We start from the raw sequence: 21640 nt of genomic DNA on the forward strand, positions 1-21640 counted from the left end.
TGAAAAGACGTATGACAGAAACGGAATCGCCAATACAGTGATATAAGTCATCGTAGCATACGCTTTGTTTTGCCCAGAAAACGTTAACACTGCGTAATAGTTACACTTGATGTTTGATAATGTTTCATAAGTAGTCTGATTAGTGAGTGCTCTATGTGCCAGGTTCAAATACGAGATTGATAATTTTACTCACCGTTTGATGGTTGATGACGTCGCTTTTGAAGACGCCGGCGAATATACTTTTCAGGCTGGGAACCAGCGAGCAACCGCTTACTTATATGTTCAACGTAAGTTTAAGTTTGTGTGCTTTTTTACTGCATAATCTGTTGCGGTCAGTGTGTAGAAAAAATTTTGTGAATATGCGCCTTACTGCCAAGAGCTTAAAAATAAAAGTCAAATCTTTATATGCAAGTTTCCCGAAGGTAATGCTTAAGGCTACGGGTATTGTGATTTTTCAGTGGAAAATGTTTTATTTATCATTGCATTACAATCACTAATCATCATTGCGTCTATAGCACCGGAACCGCCCAAGTTTGTTCAAGAATTGCGCAACTGTATTGTGATTGCCGGGGAGACAGCTAAATTTACAGTGAGAACTACTGGCAGGCCTAAGCCGAAGATCAAATGGTACAAGGAAGGAATCGAAATAAAACCCAGTAAGTTTTTGCAAAGCCTGTACCCGGTACAGTTGGGTGTGAAATAATGAGGTGTGCTTGAAAATTTTGCAAGCTTCGAATGTATGCGTTCTATCTAATTTTTACGTGTTTTTGAGATTGTGTATTCAATTTTCATCTACTTTTAGGCTTTAAATACAAGTTATTAGAAGACGAGGACCAGTATACACTGGTCTTGGTTGGCATTGAAGCATCAGACGCTGGAAAATACGTTTGCGAGGCAAAGAACGAACTGGGAACGTTTAAAAGCACCGCGACTTTGCAAGTTGATAGTAAGTTGACAAAGCCTTATCTTCTACGCAGCTTTGTTCTTGTGGTATTGGCAAAAACACACAGAATCTTCCCAGTTTTTAGTTTAAAATCGCAAATTACTATCGCTTAATCTGCTTCGCAATGTTTGCTACTCGTATTGTGCCGTGATAACTAATATTTACATTATAGCTTCCGCTTTAACTTGAGATTTCATCACCAGGTAAAGAGAAAATGCCGGTTGCCCAGTCATCAGAAGATATGCCGCTGCAAATTATTGAGCCGTTGCAGGACTTTATCACTAGGGAGGGACAAAGTGCTCGTTTTCAATGCAAAATTACCGGATCAAGTAAGCAGTTGGTCTTACGATTTTTTATTTGATTCAATTACCAGTTTAGGGAAGCTATGTGTACAACAAACCTCATTTATTTCGTTTTTGATATTTGCCGAATTTACATTGTATTTACTTGCTTGCATCAAGTCATCAACGTATAACTATGTTGTGATATGACAGACCCAAAAGTGACCTGGTCAAGGGACGGGAAAAAAATTAAACCGTCGCGATACTTCAAAATGACCGAGTACAACGGCGTTTACCAGCTCGAGGTGACAGAAACCTATCCAGAGGACGAGGGAACGTACAAGATAACAGCCAGTAATCCACAAGGCGAAGTCTCTTGCCGAGCTGCACTCAGGCTTGACAGTGAGTCATGTGATAGGCCTAATTTGCGTGATTTATCACGACATAAAAACATATCATATGATTGCTTGCGTCATGATCATCTGATTAAAAGATCCAGTAGATTTGTTGGTGTCGCTTACTAGAAGCGTTCTCTACCCGAAAAATGGTGCAACCGTGTTTACTTCGTGACTATCATGAACTACTGAAGTCATCCATTTTAATGGCTACTGTGTTTTTGCATGCGATGCTTGCGTTTTGTTTTTCTGTAAAAAATGTGTGAACGTTAAAAATTAAGGTCTGGACTATTATGAAATTGGATTTTTAAACAAGTAAGTTACCATTTAGATTAACCATACGCTGGAAAAATAAGGTTTATGACGATTTTGGCAATTTTTGGAATATTCACCAAATCTTTTTCCTTCACTATATTTTTCTTAACTTTTGTTTGGTTATTTTCCATCCTTTAATAATTTCGTAATATGATTATACCATTCTACACTTACTCAAATTTTCATCGAAGAATTGCAAATTCTACAGCCTAATCACATGTACTGATGTGCCAATGGAACTTTTCAACATTGTATAATTTCATCTTAAAATAACTTGTGTGTGCCAAAACAAGAAAGTACAAAAATATTGCATACCAAAACTTTTTTCTCATTTGCTGAAAAGTATTGCAGAAAAGTTCATAGATCTTTGCGTAGGCTACTTAAAAGAGATGCAGGTTTTCTAGACTGAGTTTTAGTAAAATGCACATTTTCATAAATGACAAGAGCTTTGCCAAATTAACGAAACCGGTATAGGCTTTACCGTAGACTACGTTTCTTAACCTATACTGAAAGGTTCCAAGGCCTAGTATCAGGTAAGCCAGAAAACTACATTTCAGTTTGTGTGCTTCATGATGCCTTGTAAGTTTGTCAGATAAGTCAGCATCACTTTTTCTTCATCCTTCATCTGTTCTCACTTGCGTTTCTTGCTCTCATTTTCATCCTGGTTTTCCTCAAGTGCTCAAATCCGGTGAGAACCTTGATTTTGTATCGTATTAATCATAACATCATCTCGTTGTAATGTTGTGCTGATTTTTGAATCGGTTTATTTCGACCATGCGTTTTGATTTGCAGTTGAGCCTCCGCGCGTGATAGAACCTCTGCAGCCTGCACATGTCATTGTCGGCAGTGCTGTTAAATTGGATTGCGTAATTGAAGGAGCCCAGTTGGAAGTACTATGGTACAAAGCGGGTCAAGATATAACTGACGACTCCAGATACAAGGTGAGCTCCCGTCATACCTGGCTCATGCGTCTTTTCTTGAAACTGTATGTAGGTCTTCGAATTTGTTTTTATGTAGAGATTGCTTTTGTGTAACCACACGTGTTATTTGCAGTGGAGCCATAACCCAAACAGTGGCCAGTGCTGGCTTATAATTCCCAACTGCGCCATAAACGATTCCGGCGAAATACGCTGTCACGTTTCAAATTTTGCCGGAGAAGCGGTGTGTAGTACGGACCTGCTGGTCACTGGTAAGTGCATTTTAAGATTTTTGTTAGAACAAGATTTTTGAGATGGTGGCTTGCATTGCACTTTATGTCTGTTGTGGTTGCCACAAATAGTCATCATTCTTTTACTAGTCATCTGATACTTTTGAACTAGATTTCTTTTTTGTCTATTTACAACAAAATATGCCTTGCTTGATATATGCATGCAGTCTGCTTTTAAAGTTTGAATTTGCATCAGTGGCTACGCTACACGAATGCTACAATTTTATTTATAAACATAAACCAGCATAAGAGTACAGTAATGAAGTACCACCGACGAATAAATATTGAAATGCTTCGAAATGTCGATTTTTTGGCATCTACAAAATTACTTATAATTTCGTTCTAATTTTAATTGTTTGGAGTTTTGCTCATAATTTTTTATAAGCATGAGACTTGACGATGGTTTTTGATGACAACTGCACGCTGCTTTCGTCGTTTAAGCTCTGTCATGTAAAGGTTGATTGTTGAGAACATTCAGTTTTGTCGGTCAAGAAAGTAAGAAAAAAGTATCAAATTCAACATTTCAATTAGCATGTTGAGTAGAAGTCGCAATGTAAGACAGTCACGTTCTCGTCACGCAACGAGATAGTTTTTGTTACACGGCCGTCATCTGTTTCACTAAAATATTTGAGCTTGATTCAAGTTATCAAGTGCATGAAGTTGAAGCATGCATGCTGTATGAAACTAATGCACAACGCAACAAACTTGGGGAAAGGTACGCTGGCTTGGAGTCTTGTGTGTCATCTGTAAAATCACCTTCAAATACACATCGATGCACCAGTTACGATGTCGTATGATTTTTCCAGAACAATCGGAGCTGGATAAGCAGGGCCGTCAGTACTTGACACAAATGGCTGTGCAGTTTGACAAATCGACATCACAATACGAAATCAGCTTGCCTGTGGATGACGTCAAAACTGAGTTCTCTCCGATGATTGCCGAACCTCTGCAGAGTACGGTGTCGGTCGAAGGAGAGGAGGCGAGATTTCAAGTCAGACTAGCTTCCATGCCGGAACCGGAAATTGCGTGGTACAAAAACGGAAAGCTGGTTGGACCAGAGGGAACGCAGAAATCTCCCAAATATCGGTTCTACTACGAGACGAGAGCGCACAGCCACACACGAGGAGTCGTAATATCTTCCTTATCGGAAGAGGACGCTGGCCAGTATGAACTGCGGGCTTGGAATAAGCTTGGTCAAGTAGCTTGCAGTGCAACGCTTAATGTTAAAGGTAAACAAGATGTAAAGGAAATCAAAAAGACAAAAACTTTTCAAATGTTGCATCAAAGCCTTGCCAAAAAGCAAGCATAAACTCTTTGTGTGTTAAAACTCGGATCTGATCTTTCTTCTTTTACCTATAAATGTACTTCTACATCCAGTTCAAAATAAATTTTATGATACAAAATTAACGTTGCATTTTTTTCTCCCCGTCATCGACGCTACATTCTACTCGCTGTCTTCATCTTAAATTTACCCTCCATTTCATCTCATTCTGTCATACCAAATCTCGGCTGTATTTTTTCTTCCTTTGCTTATACAAATTTCAAATTGCAAAACGTTTAATTGGATACAAAATAAAACAATTACGGGCATGACAATTACACTTGTGCGATTGTTTTGTCAATGCAATAACAGGCAAAGGAAGAAAAAAGTACACTGAGGTAGTAACTAGAAAGCCCCGCATTAGCCAAAGCGATGACGAAACGCCCGTTACGCACCGGGAAAAGCCAAACCCTAGTAAAACGCGTCATATTAGTCATGTTACTACCCGTTTGGCTAGACCGCCACGCCCTTCCCCCGTTCCGCAAAAACAGGTACTGGAAAAAACAACGGAAGAAAGATCTTTGAGTAAAGAGGAGCTAAAGGGCTTGTCAGTTCAATATGTCAAGACTGGACTTAAACAAGTCCGCTCATCTGGACCAGGCGATACTCCCACAAAAAAGAAGAAAGTTTCGTTTTCTTCAAACGCCGATTACGTTTTAATCTCGCCTTCCACTACTCCTGTGCTCTCAGGTAGTGATGACGACGACATGTGGTATGACGTCGAATACACGTCGTCGCAGCATGATCAGCAAGCAAAGACGGCCAGCAAGGAGACAGAGCAAAGTTACACCAGAGGCATTTCTACACTGAAAATGAATATTACTGGGAAGCAGCAGCCACCACCTGTCACTGTCCTCGTCAAGCGTGATGGCGAGGAACCGCACGGCAAGCCCCCCAGACCTCCATCAGTTCCCGAGGATGAAAGGGAGAATGTCTTTCCCGATCGCGCAAAGACTCCCCCGGAAGAAAAGCGATGGAAACAGCATGTTCAAATCGATTTGAAACGGCCGCCATCACCGCAGAGGAGAGCGTTGGAAAAACCAGAACCTAAGGTAGCTCGTATGACAAAGGACGTGGAAGATAATCGTAAGTACCACGCATTCACTGCTACCGTTCGAGCCACAACACCTGAACCAGCCGATCGTCCAATACGAATTAAAATGCAGAAACAAACACAAACACGTTTCGATAATCAGCCTGGAAAGGGTTCGTCAGAGGCTGGTACGATGACCTCAACGCCGCCACGACTCTCTAGCGCCGAAGGTGTTCAAACCGAGGATTGGAGTCGGGTTGCAGGCGTACAGACTGTTACACCATCACAAAGGGAAATGATGGTGCAGACTCTTGTGACTGAAGGAAGACAGGTTACTACTCAAACGGATTCAGAACATCGTTTTATGAGTGATGTATCTTTGCAAACTGACAGGACTCGCGATGTAGCACAAACACGGAAAGAAATAAAGACAGATGAAGAAATTCCGTTTGATAAAGGACAAGAAACCACGAGGCATATTCAGAAAACTCACATGGCGACAAAGAAAAAAGTAACAAGTACTGTCCAGCTCCAGAAACCAAAGCAAACTTCTTTACCGGAAATATCCACTGGCAGCGTTCAAACTCAGAAACTAGACAGAAAAGTTGATATGGAAACACAAACTAAGAGACGCCCTCATCCGATTTCAACCCAGACGTCTATTGAAGATAAAATGATTACCAAAGAAACACAAACAAACACAAAAAGGAGACGTGTGAGCGAAATTCAGTCAGAGCCAACTGACCGTACAGCGGTTACACAAACTACAACTCCAAAGGTCAGAACATCATCAGCTTTGGTGCAAACTGAGCAAGAAGTACAACAACAGTTGACACAAACAAACAGTTTAGCTGATAATGTTCCAACCGCTCTTGTGATAGAAGATATATTACCTATTCAAGCTAAACGGCAAACTGAGCAAACTAATGTTGATGACGACCTAAAAAATGTTCCGGAATTACCCAAGACAGAACGCAAGACAACCAAAAAAGACAAGCGCGTGTGGAATTACAGAACACATAAATTTGACGCAATGGACGTGGATGCAATAGAAATTGCAACTAAACCGTCTAAATCAACTGAACCCATTTCAAAGGATGAACCTCCGCGACCAACTCCTGTCATGGAAGAAATATCTCCGATTAAAGCACGTCAACAAAAACAACGAAGTGTTGATGAAGCTTTACATGCAATTTCATCAGTACTAACTAAATCTTCGGAAGAAAGCATGAAGCCAGCGTCTTTACCTGGTGTGGAAGAAATTGCGTCATCTAATGTGCCACGAATGATCGAGCAATCTAACGTAGATGACATCCTTGATACTGTACCGGCTGCTGCACCTACAGAGGGAAACAAACAAAAGCCACAGCGAAATATTCAACAAACATCTGAACCAAAACCTGCTGAGACTAAAAAAACGACACGTGTGTGGAATCGAAAAACGCACAAGTTTGATGAGGTTGAAATAGAACTTAAAATACCCGAAACCAAGGAAACAACACAAAAACCACTGCATGCTAAAAAGATGAAGTCATCCAAACCAGCAGCTGTAACTGAAAATACTTCTCTGGTCAAGGCACACCGTCAAACGGAACAACCCCAGATAGATGACGCCTTGAATTGCTCTCCAGAACCGTCAAAGACGTCCCAAGTGATGAAGACTACCCTAAATAAAGTGAAAACTGATATGGAAACACAAACAAGTGAAACAATTAAGCCGATGTCTACTCAAACATCCGTTGATGAAAATATTGCAAAAACACAAACTGTTTCTAAACAAGTTGACGAAAAGTCATCCCAAACACAAGCTTCGAAATATGTGACTTCAACTTTGCTGGACACAAAAACAACCAAAATAGTAATTGATGAAAAACCTGAAGACAATAAGGTAACAAAACTCCTTTGGAATCCAGGAATACGTAAATTTGAAGAAGTTACGATAGAACTAAAAATTGATGAAAATAAGATAACGGATGAGGAAAAACCATCGGCTCAACCACAACTTAAACCAATTACAAAAGACATTGCTCCAACCAAAGCATCGCATCAACAGGAACAAATCAACGTCGATAAAGTTTTGAAAAGTATTACAGAGCCCAAGACAAAGGAACCTGTCGAACCAAGTAACCAGGCGCCTGAGGAAAGCATAAAACATGAAACGTACAAAGTAACCGATATTGATGATAAAGCAAAGGACATTGAAGAAAGACAAGAAAGCAAACGAGTTTGGAATTCCCGAACTCGTAAATTTGATGAAATTGTCATCGAACTAAAGGTTGATAAATCTGAGCAACATGACAAGGAAAAATTACCTGAAAAGGATAAACAGGAGCTGGCTCAACCACAACCTAAACCTAAACCAATTACAGAAGACATTGCTCCAGCTAAAGCAACAAGTCAACATGAAGAGCTGGACGTTGATAAATTGTTGACAAGCATTCCAGAACCTCAACAAAAGGAAACGGCTAAGGAGCCCACAACCATAAATCAGCCAAAAGAAATCACAAAAATCGAAACGACTAAAATAATCACTGTTGAAAGGATTACATCTACAGATGGCAAAACTAAGAAAATCGAAGAAAGAAAAGAAACACAGCGAGTTTGGAATCCTCGAACTCGTAAATTTGACGAAATCGTCATCGAAGTAAAAGTTGATAAATCTGAGACACCTGAACAGGTAAAACCATCTGCAAAGAAAGTGGGAAAGACGCGACAACCTCAAATCGAACCAGTTGTTGAAGACATCGCTCCAGCGACAGTAACACGTCAACAAGAAAACCTCAACGTTGATGAGGTTTTACAAAACATTCCAGAGCCCAAGAGAAGGGAACCAGTCAGAACAACTTCACCAAAAGAAGCGCCTGAAAAGAGCAAAAAATATAAAACTACCAACATGACCGCAGTAGAAACGTTGACCACTGTTGATGGAAAAACAAAGAAAATTGAAGAAAGAACAGAAACAAAGCGAGTTTGGAATTCCCGAACTCGTAAGTTTGATGAAATCGTCATCGAAATAAAGGTTGATAAATCTGAGAAACCTGATGAAAAAATATCACCCTTAAAAAAACAAGAGAAACTTGCTCAACCACAACCTAAACCAGTTGTTGAAGACATTGCTCCGGCGAAAGCAACACATCAACACGAAGACCTCAAAGTTGAAGAAGTTTTGAAAAGTGTTACAGAGCCCAAGAAAGAGAAAACGGTGAAAGCGCTTGTACGCGAAGAGCAGCCCAAGGCAATATCGCAAGTGAAAACAACTGAAGTAACCACCGTTGAAAAGGTTATCTCAACGGATGAGAAAACTAAGAAAATTAAAGAAAGGAAAGAAACCAATCGAGTTTGGAATCCTCGAACTCGTAAATTTGATGAAGTTGTCTTAGAAGTAGAGGTTGATAAATCTGAGCAACATGACAAGGAAAAATTATCTGAAAAGAAAAAAGAGGAGCTGGCTGAAGCACAATCTAAACCTAAAGCAATTACAGAAGACATTATTTCAGCTAAAGCAACAAGTCAACAGGAAGAGCTCGACGTCGATAAATTGCTGACACGCATTCCAAAATCTCAACAAAAGGAAACGGCTAAGAAGCCCACAACCGAAAATCAGCCAAAAGAAATCACAAAAATCGAAACGACTAAAATAATCACTGTTGAAAGGATTACATCTACAGATGGCAAAACTAAGAAAATCGAAGAAAGAAAAGAAACACAGCGAGTTTGGAATCCTCGAACTCGTAAATTTGACGAAATCGTCATCGAAGTAAAAGTTGATAAATCCGAGAAATCGGAACAGGTAAAACCATCTGCAAAGAAAGTGGGAAAGTCGCCACAACGTCAAATCGAACCGGTTGTTGAAGACATCGCTCCAGCGACAGTAACACGTCAACAAGAAAACCTCAACGTTGATGAGGTTTTACAAAACATTCCAGAGCCCAAGAGAAGGGAACCTGTCAGAACAACTTCACCAAAAGAAGCGCCTGAAAAGAGCAAAAAATATAAAACTAACAACAAGACCGCAGTAGAAACGTTGACCACTGTTAATGGTAAAACAAAGAAAATTGAAGAAAGAAAAGAAACAAAGCGAGTTTGGAATCCCCGAACTCGTAAGTTTGATGAAATTGTCATCGAAGTAAAGGATGATAAATGTGTGAAGCGTGGTCACGAAAAAACGTCCCCGAAGGAAATAGAAAAGTCGACACAACGCCAGATCAAAGCAGTTTTTGAAGATATTCCTCCAGCAAAAGTAACACGTAAACAAGACGAATTCAACGTTGATGAAATTTTGACAGGCATTTCCGAAACCCAATATAAAGAAACGGCAAAAGTTCAACATCAGCCGAAAGTAATCACGGAGGTTATTCTTGAAGAGAAAACAGCTACCAAACCGCATAAAAAGAAACCATCTTCTTTGATTGAAAAGAGTGGAAAACGTCCAGCTTCTCTAGGCTTACATGCCGATGTTGTGAAAACACCAACCTTGGAAGATACACATTTCTTTCAAATGAAATCTAAAACTGAACCAAGAGAAGTTGTTAATGTGGAGATGGAAAAAGAAAAGGTGCAAAAACCCGCTGAAGAAATACCAATAGAAAACAAGCATACAACTCGTCCTGCCATTGGAAAAGTGTTCACTGACAACATTCCTAAACAAGAAGATGCTCTCAAGCTGATTGCAGTTTCAAAAGATAAAACAGATGATGTCAGCACTAAAAAGATTGTGCATAAAAAACCTCAACAATCTGTAAAAATTGAATCCACCGAAGTAAGCAGAGTTGAAAGTGTGACAACCATTGACGGCGAAACCAAGAAATTTTTGGAAAGCAAAAAGGTTAAACGAGTTTGGAATCCTAAAACACGTAAATTCGATGAAGTTGTCCTCGAAGAGAAGACCACTACCAGACCGCTTCGGAAGAAACCGTCTCCTTTAATTGAAGCGAGTGGAAAACGTCCAGAGTCTCCAGTTTTACAAGTTGATGTTGTTAAAACACCAACCTTGGAAGATACACATTTCTTTCAAATGAAATCTAAAACTGCAACGAAAGATGTTGTTAAGGTAGAGATGGAAAAAGAAGAAATACAAACACCAATTCAAAGCAAGCAAACAATTCGTCCTGCCATTGAAAAAGTGTCCACAGACAACGTTCCAAAGGAGGATGATACTATCAAGCTGACCGCAGTTTCAAAAGATAAAACAGATGATGTCAGCAATAAAAAGATCGTGCACAAAGAGCCTCAACAATCTGTAAAAATTGAATCCACCGAAGTAAGCAGAGTTGAAAGTGTGACAACCATTGACGGTGAAACCAAGAAATCTGTAGAAAGCAAAAAGGTCAAACGAGTTTGGAATCCTAAAACACGAAAATTCGATGAAGTTGTCCTCGAAGAGAAGACCACTACCAGACCGCTTCGGAAGAAACCGTCTCCGTTATTTGACACAAGCGAAAAACGTCCAGAATCTCCAGTCTTTCATGCTGATGTTGTGAAAACACCAACTTTGGAAGATACACAGTTTTTTCAAATCAAATCTAAAACTGAACCAAGGGAAGTTGACAAGGTAGAGATGGCAAAAGAAGAAATACAAACACCAGTTGAAAGCAAGCAAACACTTCTTTCTGCCATTGAGAAATTGCCCAGTGCTAAAGTTGCAATACAAGAGGATGCTTCCCAGTTGACTACAGTTTCAACAGATAAGACAGATGACGTCAGCACTAAAAAGATTGTGCATAAAAAACCTCAACCACCTGTAAAAATTGAATCCACCGAAGTAAGCAGAGTTGAAAGTGTGACAACCATTGACGGTGAAACCGAAAAATCTGTAGAAAGCAAAAAGGTCAAACAAGTTTGGAATCCTAAAACACGTAAATTCGATGAAGTTGTCCAGGAAGAGAAGACCACTACCAGACCGCTTCGAAAGAAACCGTCTCCGTTATTCGACACCAGCGAAAAACGTCCCGAGTCTCCAGTCTTACATGCTGATGTTGTGAAAACACCAACCTTGGAAGATACACATTTCTTTCAAATGAAATCTAAAACTGAACCAAGGGATGTTGACAAGGTAGAGATTGCAAAACAAGAAATACAAACACCAGTTGAAAGCAAGCAAACAGTTCTTTCTGCCATTGAGAAATTGCCCAGTGCTAAAGTTGCAAAACAAGAGGTTGCTTCCCAGTTGACTGCAGCTTCAAAAGATAAGACAGATGACGTCAGCACTAAAAAGATTGTGCATAAAAAACCTCAACAATCTGTAAAAATTGAATCCACCGAAGTAAGCAGAGTTGAAAGTGTGACAACCATTGACGGTGAAACCAAGAAATCTGTAGAAAGCAAAAAGGTCAAACGAGTTTGGAATCCTAAAACACGAAAATTCGATGAAGTTGTCCTCGAAGAGAAGACCACTACCAGACCGCTTCGGAAGAAACCGTCTCCGTTATTCGACACAAGCGAAAAACGTCCAGAATCTCCAGTCTTTCATGCTGATGTTGTGAAAACACCAACTTTGGAAGATACATATTTTTTTCAAATCAAATCTAAAACTGAACCAAGGGAAGTTGACAAGGTAGAGATGGCAAAAGAAGAAATACAAACACCAGTTGAAAGCAAGCAAACACTTCTTTCTGCCATTGAGAAATTGCCCAGTGCTAAAGTTGCAAAACAAGAGGTTGCTTCCCAGTTGACTGCAGTTTCAAAAGATAAGACAGATGACGTCAGCACTAAAAAGATTGTGCATAAAAAACCTCAACGAACTGTAAAAATTGAATCCACCGAAGTAAGCAGAGTTGAAAGTGTGACAATCATTGACGGTGAAACCAAGAAATCTGTAGAAAGCAAAAAGGTCAAACGAGTTTGGAATCCTAAAACACGAAAATTCGATGAAGTTGTCCTCGAAGAGAAGACCACTACCAGACCGCTTCGGAAGAAACCGTCTCCGTTATTTGACACAAGCGAAAAACGTCCAGAATCTCCAGTCTTTCATGCTGATGTTGTGAAAACACCAACTTTGGAAGATACACATTTTTTTCAAATCAAATCTAAAACTGAACCAAGGGAAGTTGACAAGGTAGAGATTGCAAAACAAGAAATACAAACACCAGTTGAAAGCAAGCAAACAGTTCTTTCTGCCATTGATAAATTGCCCAGTGCTAAAGTTGCAATACAAGAGGATGCTTCCCAGTTGACTACAGTTTCAACAGATAAGACAGATGACGTCAGCACTAAAAAAATTGTGCATAAAAAACCTCAACCACCTGTAAAAATTGAATCCACCGAAGTAAGCAGAGTTGAAAGTGTGACAACCATTGACGGTGAAACCGAAAAATCTGTAGAAAGCAAAAAGGTCAAACAAGTTTGGAATCCTAAAACACGTAAATTCGATGAAGTTGTCCAGGAAGAGAAGACCACTACCAGACCGCTTCGGAAGAAACCGTCTCCGTTATTCGACACAAGCGAAAAACGACCAGAGTCTCCAGTCTTTCATGCTGATGTTGTGAAAACACCAAATTTGGAAGATACACAGTTTTTTCAAATCAAATCTAAAACTGAACCAAGGGAAGTTGACAAGGTAGAGATGGCAAAAGAAGAAATACAAACACCAGTTGAAAGCAAGCAAACACTTCTTTTTGCCATTGAGAAATTGCCCAGTGCTAAAGTTGCAGAACAACAAGATGCTTCCCACTTGACTGCAGTTTCAAAAGATAAGACAGATGACGTCAGCACTAAAAAGATTGTGCATAAAAAACCTCAACAATCTGTAAAAATTGAATCCACCGAAGTAAGCAGAGTTGAAAGTGTGACAACCATTGACGGTGAAACCAAGAAATCTGTAGAAAGCAAAAAGGTCAAACGAGTTTGGAATCCTAAAACACGAAAATTCGATGAAGTTGTCCAGGAAGAGAAGACCACTACCAGACCGCTTCGGAAGAAACCGTCTCCGTTATTCGGCGCTATTGAAAAACGTCCCGAGTCTCCAGTCTTACATGCTGACGTTGTGAAAACACCAACCTTGGATGATACACATTTCTTTCAAATGAAATCTAAAACTGAACCAAGAGATGTTGTTAAGGTGGAGATGGAAAAAGAAGAGGTACAAAAACCTGCTGAAGAAATACCAGTTGAAAGCAAGCAAACAATTCGTCCTGCCATTGAGAAAGTGTCCACTGACAACATTCCAAAACAAGAGGATGCTCTCAAGCTGACTGCAGTTTCAAAAGATAAAACACGTGACGTCACCACTAAAATGGTTGTGCACAAATTGCCACAAAAATCTGTAAAAATTGAATCCACCGAAGTCTGCAGAGTTGAAAGTGTGACAACCATTGACGGTGAAACCAAGAAATCTGTGGAAAGCAAAAAGGTTAAACGAGTTTGGAATCCTAAAACACGTAATTTCGATAATTTCGTTTTGGAAGAGAAAACCAATATAAAACCGATTAAAAAGAAACCATCTCCTGTACCTGAGACGAGTGAAAAACGTCCGACGTCTCCAGTCTTACATGTAGATGCAATAAAAACACCAACTATTGAGCACACAAGTTTCTTTGATGATATCCCGAAAGCAACGGCGAAAGAAATGTTGTATACAAGGGATCGACATCCGAAAATAGAAACGTCGACTTCATGCGACATCCCTAAACCAACCGGCGTAAAGAAGTCTTATGTAGCTTCTTCAGTTGAAACGACAGTCGGGGGAAAAACTATGAACGCAGAAGAAGTTAGGAAGGTGAAAATGGTGTGGAATCCACGTACACGTAGCTTTGACGAGAAGATAATTGTGGAAAGTAAGCGAGAGGAATACGCAGCGCCGATTGTGACTGAAATAGAACCTGATGAAAAAATAACAGTTCAACTTGCTTCAGCTGCCAAAGATTATTTGGAAGCAGCGCAAAAGTACAATGTAGATTTTGGGTTTACAGAAATTGATTCCGCAGACAAGGCATCTACCTATCGTGGCAGAAAACCCCAGTCTGATCTGGAGCCTCCAGTATTCAAGAGGTCATTGCGTAACCAGCAAACGGTTGAAGGACATGCGGTAGTTTTTGACTGCTGTACTGGTGGTAATCCTGTCCCTGATGTACAATGGTCGGTTGGAAACCAAATAGTGGAAGCTCCATGCAAAGGCTACGCTCTGTTAGACGACATTCCTGCCAACACCTACAGCCTTGTAATAGAAAATCCAACTTTAGAACATAACGGAAAGATTATTAGTTGTCTTATTAGTAATGCCGCAGGTTCGGCTGAAAGTAATGCGACTTTATTGGTAACAAAAGGTAAGTTTTTCTGAAATAACTTTTGTTATTTTGTTATTAAAAGTACAATTAGGCTAATTGGTTATACTTGCTGTCTCAGGTAAACAGACCACAACCGTTGTAGAAACTACAAAAGTTGTCAAGCGTACGAAACGCGCCATAGGGTCGGAGATTCTAAAGCCTCTTTCATCAATGCGTGCAAAAGAAGGCGAGACTGTACGCATGGAGTGTCTTTTTACCGGCACACCAACCCCTTCTGTTAAATGGCTTTATGACGGTATTCGCGTAGAACATGTGTTGACAGACACTAAACAGGAATGCAAGCCTGTTACTCAAACGTCTGCTGAGACTAAACCTGACCCAGATACGGTGGTCATGTCCGCAGTTTTAGAGATTCCGATGACTCAGATCACCCACACCGGCGTTTATGAATGCATTGTTAGAAACGAGGGCGGTACGGCCAGCAGCAGTGCCAACCTCATCGTAAGAAGAGAACAAACAACCAAAAATTCAGGTTTTAAAATGTTTGACGCCCATCCATGCATGATTACCATCATAAAATGCATAACCGAACAAGTTTTTTTTCTGTTTTTTATGCATTTTATTATTCATCCCTATATATAGGATAGGATAAGTGTATGTTTCACTGTTTGGAGTTTTCATTGTAAATCCTGTGTACGTCGGTTTATGTACATGTTAGGGCTAAGTAGATTCCTCTGAGAGGAATTAAACCATCAATGTCAGCAAGTTTATGTTGGTTTGCAGTTTTAAAATGGTTTGTTTTTCTTCTGCAAGATAAATCATTGCTGAGTTTATTTTATCCTTTGCTTAAAGGAGTTTTCCATCTTTTGCGAATGGTTTTTACTTTTGAATTTGATTTTAATAACTCTTGCTTATCAAAACAATTATCTGACTATATAAACAAACATTGCTTTGCTAACAGTGGGTTACGCTGATTGAAATACACCAACTATACAATTTTATTTGATAACAATTATTTACTTTCTTACTCACAGGTCTCTTTGAAGCTCCCGAATCAAAGCAGGTGGAAAAAGAGCAAGGTATGGACCTGACTATTTATCTGTCTTTCGAGTCGTTATATTTTTGATTCTCTTTGGTTTGGGGTTTCATTTCATTTCTCATTATCACCTTACTGCTTGTAGGCACAATATTTAATACACGAAGGTAAAGGCTACCCCATTTGACCTGGCCACCACAAGCCAAATTAGTTTTGCGAAATTTGCTGTTAAATATTTGCCTACTAGCAACAAGGTAAAATCAATCGCGCTTTCATCCGTCATTTCAATTTCTTTTGTATTTGCGCGTTCTCTGGCTCATTTTACTTTCCTCTTCGGCTCCGTCTTATTTCGTGCTTGGCCCGAAGTTGGCCACGAGTCTTGCCTTCTGTTTTGTTGGTGAGTGGGGTATCCTTTTTTCTCTTTTTATCTCATGACTTATAGGAATAGGCTATAAATGTGTACTAACTATACCGGTATTGTGTATATCCTATCGGAAAGCATTTTTATCTTTTAACCGTTTAACGATTAATGATTTTTAGATTACCCCGTAGCCGTAGGTAAACACCTAATGTGTACATTAAAATCAGTAGCTTGGTTGTAAGAGCCAATAAAGTGTTTCTACATGGAATTTGATCTCGCCGGCAAAAATGTAAATATAACAACTTTAATTACTTCAGAAACCGACTATTTCACCACTTACGGAGACAAAGAAAGTTTGGACAAACTGCACGTCCGAAGCTCAATGACCGGACGCGAGTACACCATCCATAGGTCAGAGGTCAGTCGACTGGTGGGAAACTACATATCCCAGTCCGATATCGACCCGACCCTTGCTGACATGCCGGTTATGTCGAGGTAATGCACCGCGCGTTCATTAGTGTATTTACTCATTAGCTATTAAAAAATCTTACAATCAACTCAATTTTTTTTAGCCTAAACCGCTGTTAGTTTTATACGTTTCATATAAATTTTATAGTGATAATACATACTTTCAAGCAATGCTTTAGTTTAGATTTAATGGGAAATTTGAAAATAATGACCTAACTAATTGTTTTGTAGAACTAAATCAAAACCTGTGTCTGAAATGGAAGATGATTTAATTCGACCGGCCTTTACGCAAAAACCGAAACTGCAAACCATTCTAACATGCGACACTGCCACATTCGATTGTCGTTTTATTGCCGCACCACGCCCACAAGTGATTTGGCTCCATTCTAAAAATGAAATTAAGGTATGCTAAAAGCCTTACTGGCATTTGAGGTGCGACATCTTCCACATATTCTTTATTTTAAAGTTTGGCCACACTTCACTGTTTAATTAGTCATCGTTGCATTTCCAGGCACATGAAGAGAGATATGTTAGCACATTAGAACGAGATATGTTCTCATATCAAGCTGTTTTGCGCATAAGAAATTGCAAATCCGGTGATGCCGGTCTCTATGAAGTCATCGTAAGAAATCGTGAAGGTGAAGCCAAGGCCGCAGCCAACCTAATCATAACTGAAAGGTCAAAGTTGAACATTGAGAACGGTCATCATCAAAATGGCCGCAATCAACCAGAACGCACTTCAAATAATGACGAGATGAAGCTGAGTCTCGAGGAAACGAGTCCGACTCGATCAAGCGGCACCGCTCTCAGCATCCCAATCACTCCGAGGCAGCCTTTCTCACCCCGGCAATATTATGAGCGTCGTTCACGAGAGGGGCCCCCATCCGGCATTTCGGAATTAGCATCGAAAACCCTACCAGCACCAAGTCCTCCCGCTGTTAATCGTACGAGTTCTGTGTCGCGGTCCAGTGATTTTGATCGCTCCTTTTCATCTCTTTCTTCTCTGTCGTCGATTTCCATGGGAACTTCACCTCACGATAAATTTCTTCCTTCTTCTCCTGATGACCATGTATCACCGGATGTTGTTGAAAACAAACACGAGGTGCAGTCACCGGTGCTTTTGAAATGCTTAAGTGCCCAACACGGAGACGTCAAAGCTTCATTTTCTGAAGAAGGTATAGTGGTGAGGTTATATAAACCTGAGAACAAATCAAAAGATGCCTATGTCTCCGACGATGCCATGCGAGTTAATGAATCGATGCAGGGCTCTCTTTGTGATAGCGGCATCCCTGAATCCATTCATCAGAAAACTGACAACGGCCAAGATGTATCTTCCGGTGATGGCCACTTTAAGGCGGTTTCCAGAAAGCCACCTAAAATACTTAAAGGCCTTCCGAAAGAAACCTTGAACGCTGAAGCCAATGAACAAGTGAAACTGACGTGCGTTGTTATGGGCCGACCCCGACCAAAGACTGTATGGCTTCGAGATGCCGAGGACCTGAGCTCGCAAACCGGCTACGTTTTCAGCGAGAGCAAACTGCCTCCCCCTGACGAAACCAGTTACGAATACAACATGACAATCCTCGCCTCCCAGCCTTGTCATACCGGCACTTACACAATGTCGTCCTTCAACCTCTACGGCGATGTCGCATCTCAGATGAATTTGGTCGTCCATGATAAAGGTAAGAGTTTTTAACTTTAACTTATTGTGCAGTATTTTATGCATGTTTTGTTTGAACTGACATTTGGTAAATTTTGCTTTACCGGCAAGCCGCACTATTTTTGTAAACTACTCTTACCACTCTGCTTGACACGCGTGAAATTTCGGCCGCAACCGATTTTAAAAAGTATTGGCCATTTCCGTTATTGACAAAAAATATTGCATGAACCCACTCAAGTGTGCAATGCATGAGGAATGACAAATCATGAGGACAAGTTTTTTCAGGTAAGAATGTACACGCTTTGATATTCATTATTTATTGCAACAGTCTAGTGTTGGAAAGCCACACGCTTTTTCAACTTGTTTTCATTAATATTTTATTAGCAGCGCATTATTGAAGTCATACTGCAGTAGTCCAAAGTTTAAAACCGCAGTGGTTTTGGTTATCTGCTTTAAAGTGAAGTGCTATCTTTTTCTGTGCATGTCTGGGTTTCGTGCATGTTCAGATAATCTCTGTTTATATGCTTTTCAGTTGAAAGGCTGCAGAATTTTTTACTTTTACTTTACTTGCAGATGAGTGCTTGCTAAGCGGAACCGAAAACGTACCGGCTATGGGGAACGTAGTTCACGCTTCTTTTGAAAAACTTGGAGAAAAGAAATCAGCAGCAAATGAAAGCACGCTGTTTGATCATGACACCAACGACGTCAATAATCACGTCGATATATCTGAAGATACGTCGCACAATGATGACGTAAACGCAACAAGTGACATCCACAAATGTCATGTGACGTTGAACTCTGAAAATATGACCAACAACAACAGTGCCGCTGCTCACAACGAACACCTAAAGAAGCAAGACGATCAGAGACCACCATATCCACCATTTTTTCTTACGGAACTGAATAACACAACTGTAATGGAAGGTGAAAATGTGAGGCTGGAGTGTAGAGTGATCAGCGAACGTGGATTAACTATCACTTGGTTTAAAAACGGGGATGTGGTACGAGACCAGTTTGATGGCTGCTTAATAGAGGCTGATGATTGCGGATGGAATAGACTTACCGTTCTTGACGCTAGGTAGCACTTAATATCACTTTCATTTAATAATTGTTGCCTACAGTAGAGATGGCATTTCTTTAGATGTGGAAAGTTTTAGGTAAACCGGAGTTTTTTAATTTGCAGATGGTCTGACGATGAAGGCATTTTTGCCTGCCAAGCCGAAAATGAGTCTGGCGTTGCAAAAACAACGGCCGAGGTTTGTGTCGAAATGTGTAAAGACAAAATATACAAGATACTGAATTTTAACCAGGAGATGGATGATTGTTCGGAAACAGCTGAGGATTCAAGTAACGAGGATCAGTCTACTGAAACGACATACAGTTGCCCTGAAACAATAGGCAATTATGCTTCTTTCAAACCCAGATGCCAGGGCGTCGACATTTTCCAGCAGCCTGTATCTTCTCTTCAAGAAAATATCAGTCTTCACTTAGATGATCCCTTGTTCCAAGATAAAAATGACGGTCATGTTCGCCACGAGCTTTCTCCTATCTTTGAAGAAGACGAAGACACTACCTCCCGGACGTCTTCCGTTCTTAAATGCTCGAGTCAAGCAGGCAGTATGCTGTCGACTCCTCAATTTACCTTGCGCAGACCATCCTGTGATTCTTTGGCATCTTTTGAAGCTCACGAGAAGATGGCAATGATCGAATCCACGCCATTTAGGAAGATTTTGAATCTCCCCTGTACTCTTGCTCAAAGCAAATTGGAAAAATCTGGTAGTTTCGACGAGGAAGATTTAGAAATCATGACCTACGAAGCAATTCGGGAAAATGCTTGTCTCTCAAGGGCATCAAGCTTGGAAAGACCAGGATCTTATACTCCATTCTCGCCAGCACCCGACTCCTTAACCCAAAGAAAACAGTTTAGTTTTGAAAACAGCGCTTCATTGGACCTTCAATTACAGTCAGGTTCTTCCAGCTCATCAGAAGAAAATAAAACCGAGAGAATCACAGTTAACCAAACAAATACTAAAACGTCTGCCCCTTCATATCCAGTGACACAGACAACTCAGTATACTGCCGTGCAAGCTTTTGATATGGATAAAAGAGGTGTTATGATTCAGCCAACGGAAAGATCTGATCACCTTGAAATCAAACCGCCTGAAAGAAACTTAATGCTGGGTAGTTTGGAAACAAACAGAGGTTCGAATGAAGCATGCGAGCAAGTGGCAATAGGTGCAAGTTTACTTGTTGAAAAAGATGCTGTCGATGCGTTGACCTATCATGTTATGAACGAATGTATTCAACGAGAAAAAGACAGCACTATTTTTGATCTTGCATGCTTACATCGCCTGACTTTTGAGGCTACAGATAAGACTGATGATGTGAATGACTCAGCGTTTATTGATCCGGCAGCTGTTGCATTATCTCAAAATGATGTTGTTGAGGAGCAGAAATGTGGAGCTGAGAAAGATCTTCACGATGAGAACTCAAACTTGATCGTCCTTAAGATATTGAAGAAAAACGAGAAATGTCAAATGCCGGAACAAGAGCCAAACGTGGAGGATTACGCTCGAACGAGGAGAGGATCGCCCACACAGTGTTTTATCACTTCGACACCTTCAGAAGCAACTGATGATCACGATAGTAACTCAACTGTCACATTAGAAAATGAATGGCTCTGTATAACCAGCGAATCCGGTACTTCATCAACAATCGATGACGATTTCTTGTCTTGCGTTTCTCGTAGCTCCTTAGCGCTCTCTCGCGGTAAAGGTTTCTTGTCACCAGATATCTCTGCATCCGACTTGGGGTATTTAACGCCACCCGAAAAGAGTGACACAGAAAGCGAACTGACTTATTTTGAAACGGAGCGAGACGTTCCAGAAAAACTAAAATCGGCATATACAGATACCACCCCGGATAATTCAGATGGCAAGTCCGAAAGTATTGTAGCCTCATTGCCGTCCACAACGGCTGGATATGTAACGCCACCGAAATTTTTTTACGTCATCCCTCCGAAATTCTTTGGAAAGAAATCGATACTCGTTTCGGTGGTGTGCAATGGAACTGCGGTACTCGGTTGTTCTTTAGTTGCTCACCCAGAACCTAAGGTGGCTTGGTATAAAGACGGCCGCTTACTGGAGATTTACGATCGTATTTCGCAGCACAGCACAGACCAACCTTGCGACTTGGATGTTGCGGAATTGGCTCCTACTTTCATAAAAAAGGATCAGGATCTAGATATTGGCTGCCCCAGGAGGCTTGATGTTCATTACATTCTTAAAATTAACCATGTTATGTTGAAAGACGAAGGCGCTTACATCTGTAAAGCATGGAACGTAGCTGGAGTTGCTACCAGGATTATAAGACTTACTGTGATGGCAAATGCGTAATAAC

At 40.4% G+C, this 21640-nt stretch overlaps 1 protein-coding gene across 1 annotated transcript in view; it reads left to right on the forward strand.

Annotated features, from left to right (window-relative positions):
* The window catches only part of LOC143469156 (titin-like), a 132671-nt gene that overhangs the window by 19834 nt on the left and 91197 nt on the right, over positions 1–21640 (forward strand). Inside the window, exons 44-54 of the mRNA XM_076966738.1 lie at positions 163–287; positions 516–656; positions 803–946; positions 1147–1272; positions 1438–1626; positions 2727–2875; positions 2988–3123; positions 15751–15795; positions 16431–16608; positions 16813–16984; positions 17093–18263. Coding sequence (XP_076822853.1) covers positions 163–287; positions 516–656; positions 803–946; positions 1147–1272; positions 1438–1626; positions 2727–2875; positions 2988–3123; positions 15751–15795; positions 16431–16608; positions 16813–16984; positions 17093–18263 — 2576 coding nt within the window. The remainder of the gene's footprint in view (positions 1–162; positions 288–515; positions 657–802; positions 947–1146; positions 1273–1437; positions 1627–2726; positions 2876–2987; positions 3124–15750; positions 15796–16430; positions 16609–16812; positions 16985–17092; positions 18264–21640) is intronic.

The sequence above is a fragment of the Clavelina lepadiformis genome, chromosome 8, assembly GCF_947623445.1.
Source record: "Clavelina lepadiformis chromosome 8, kaClaLepa1.1, whole genome shotgun sequence".
Classification (NCBI taxonomy): domain Eukaryota; kingdom Metazoa; phylum Chordata; class Ascidiacea; order Aplousobranchia; family Clavelinidae; genus Clavelina; species Clavelina lepadiformis.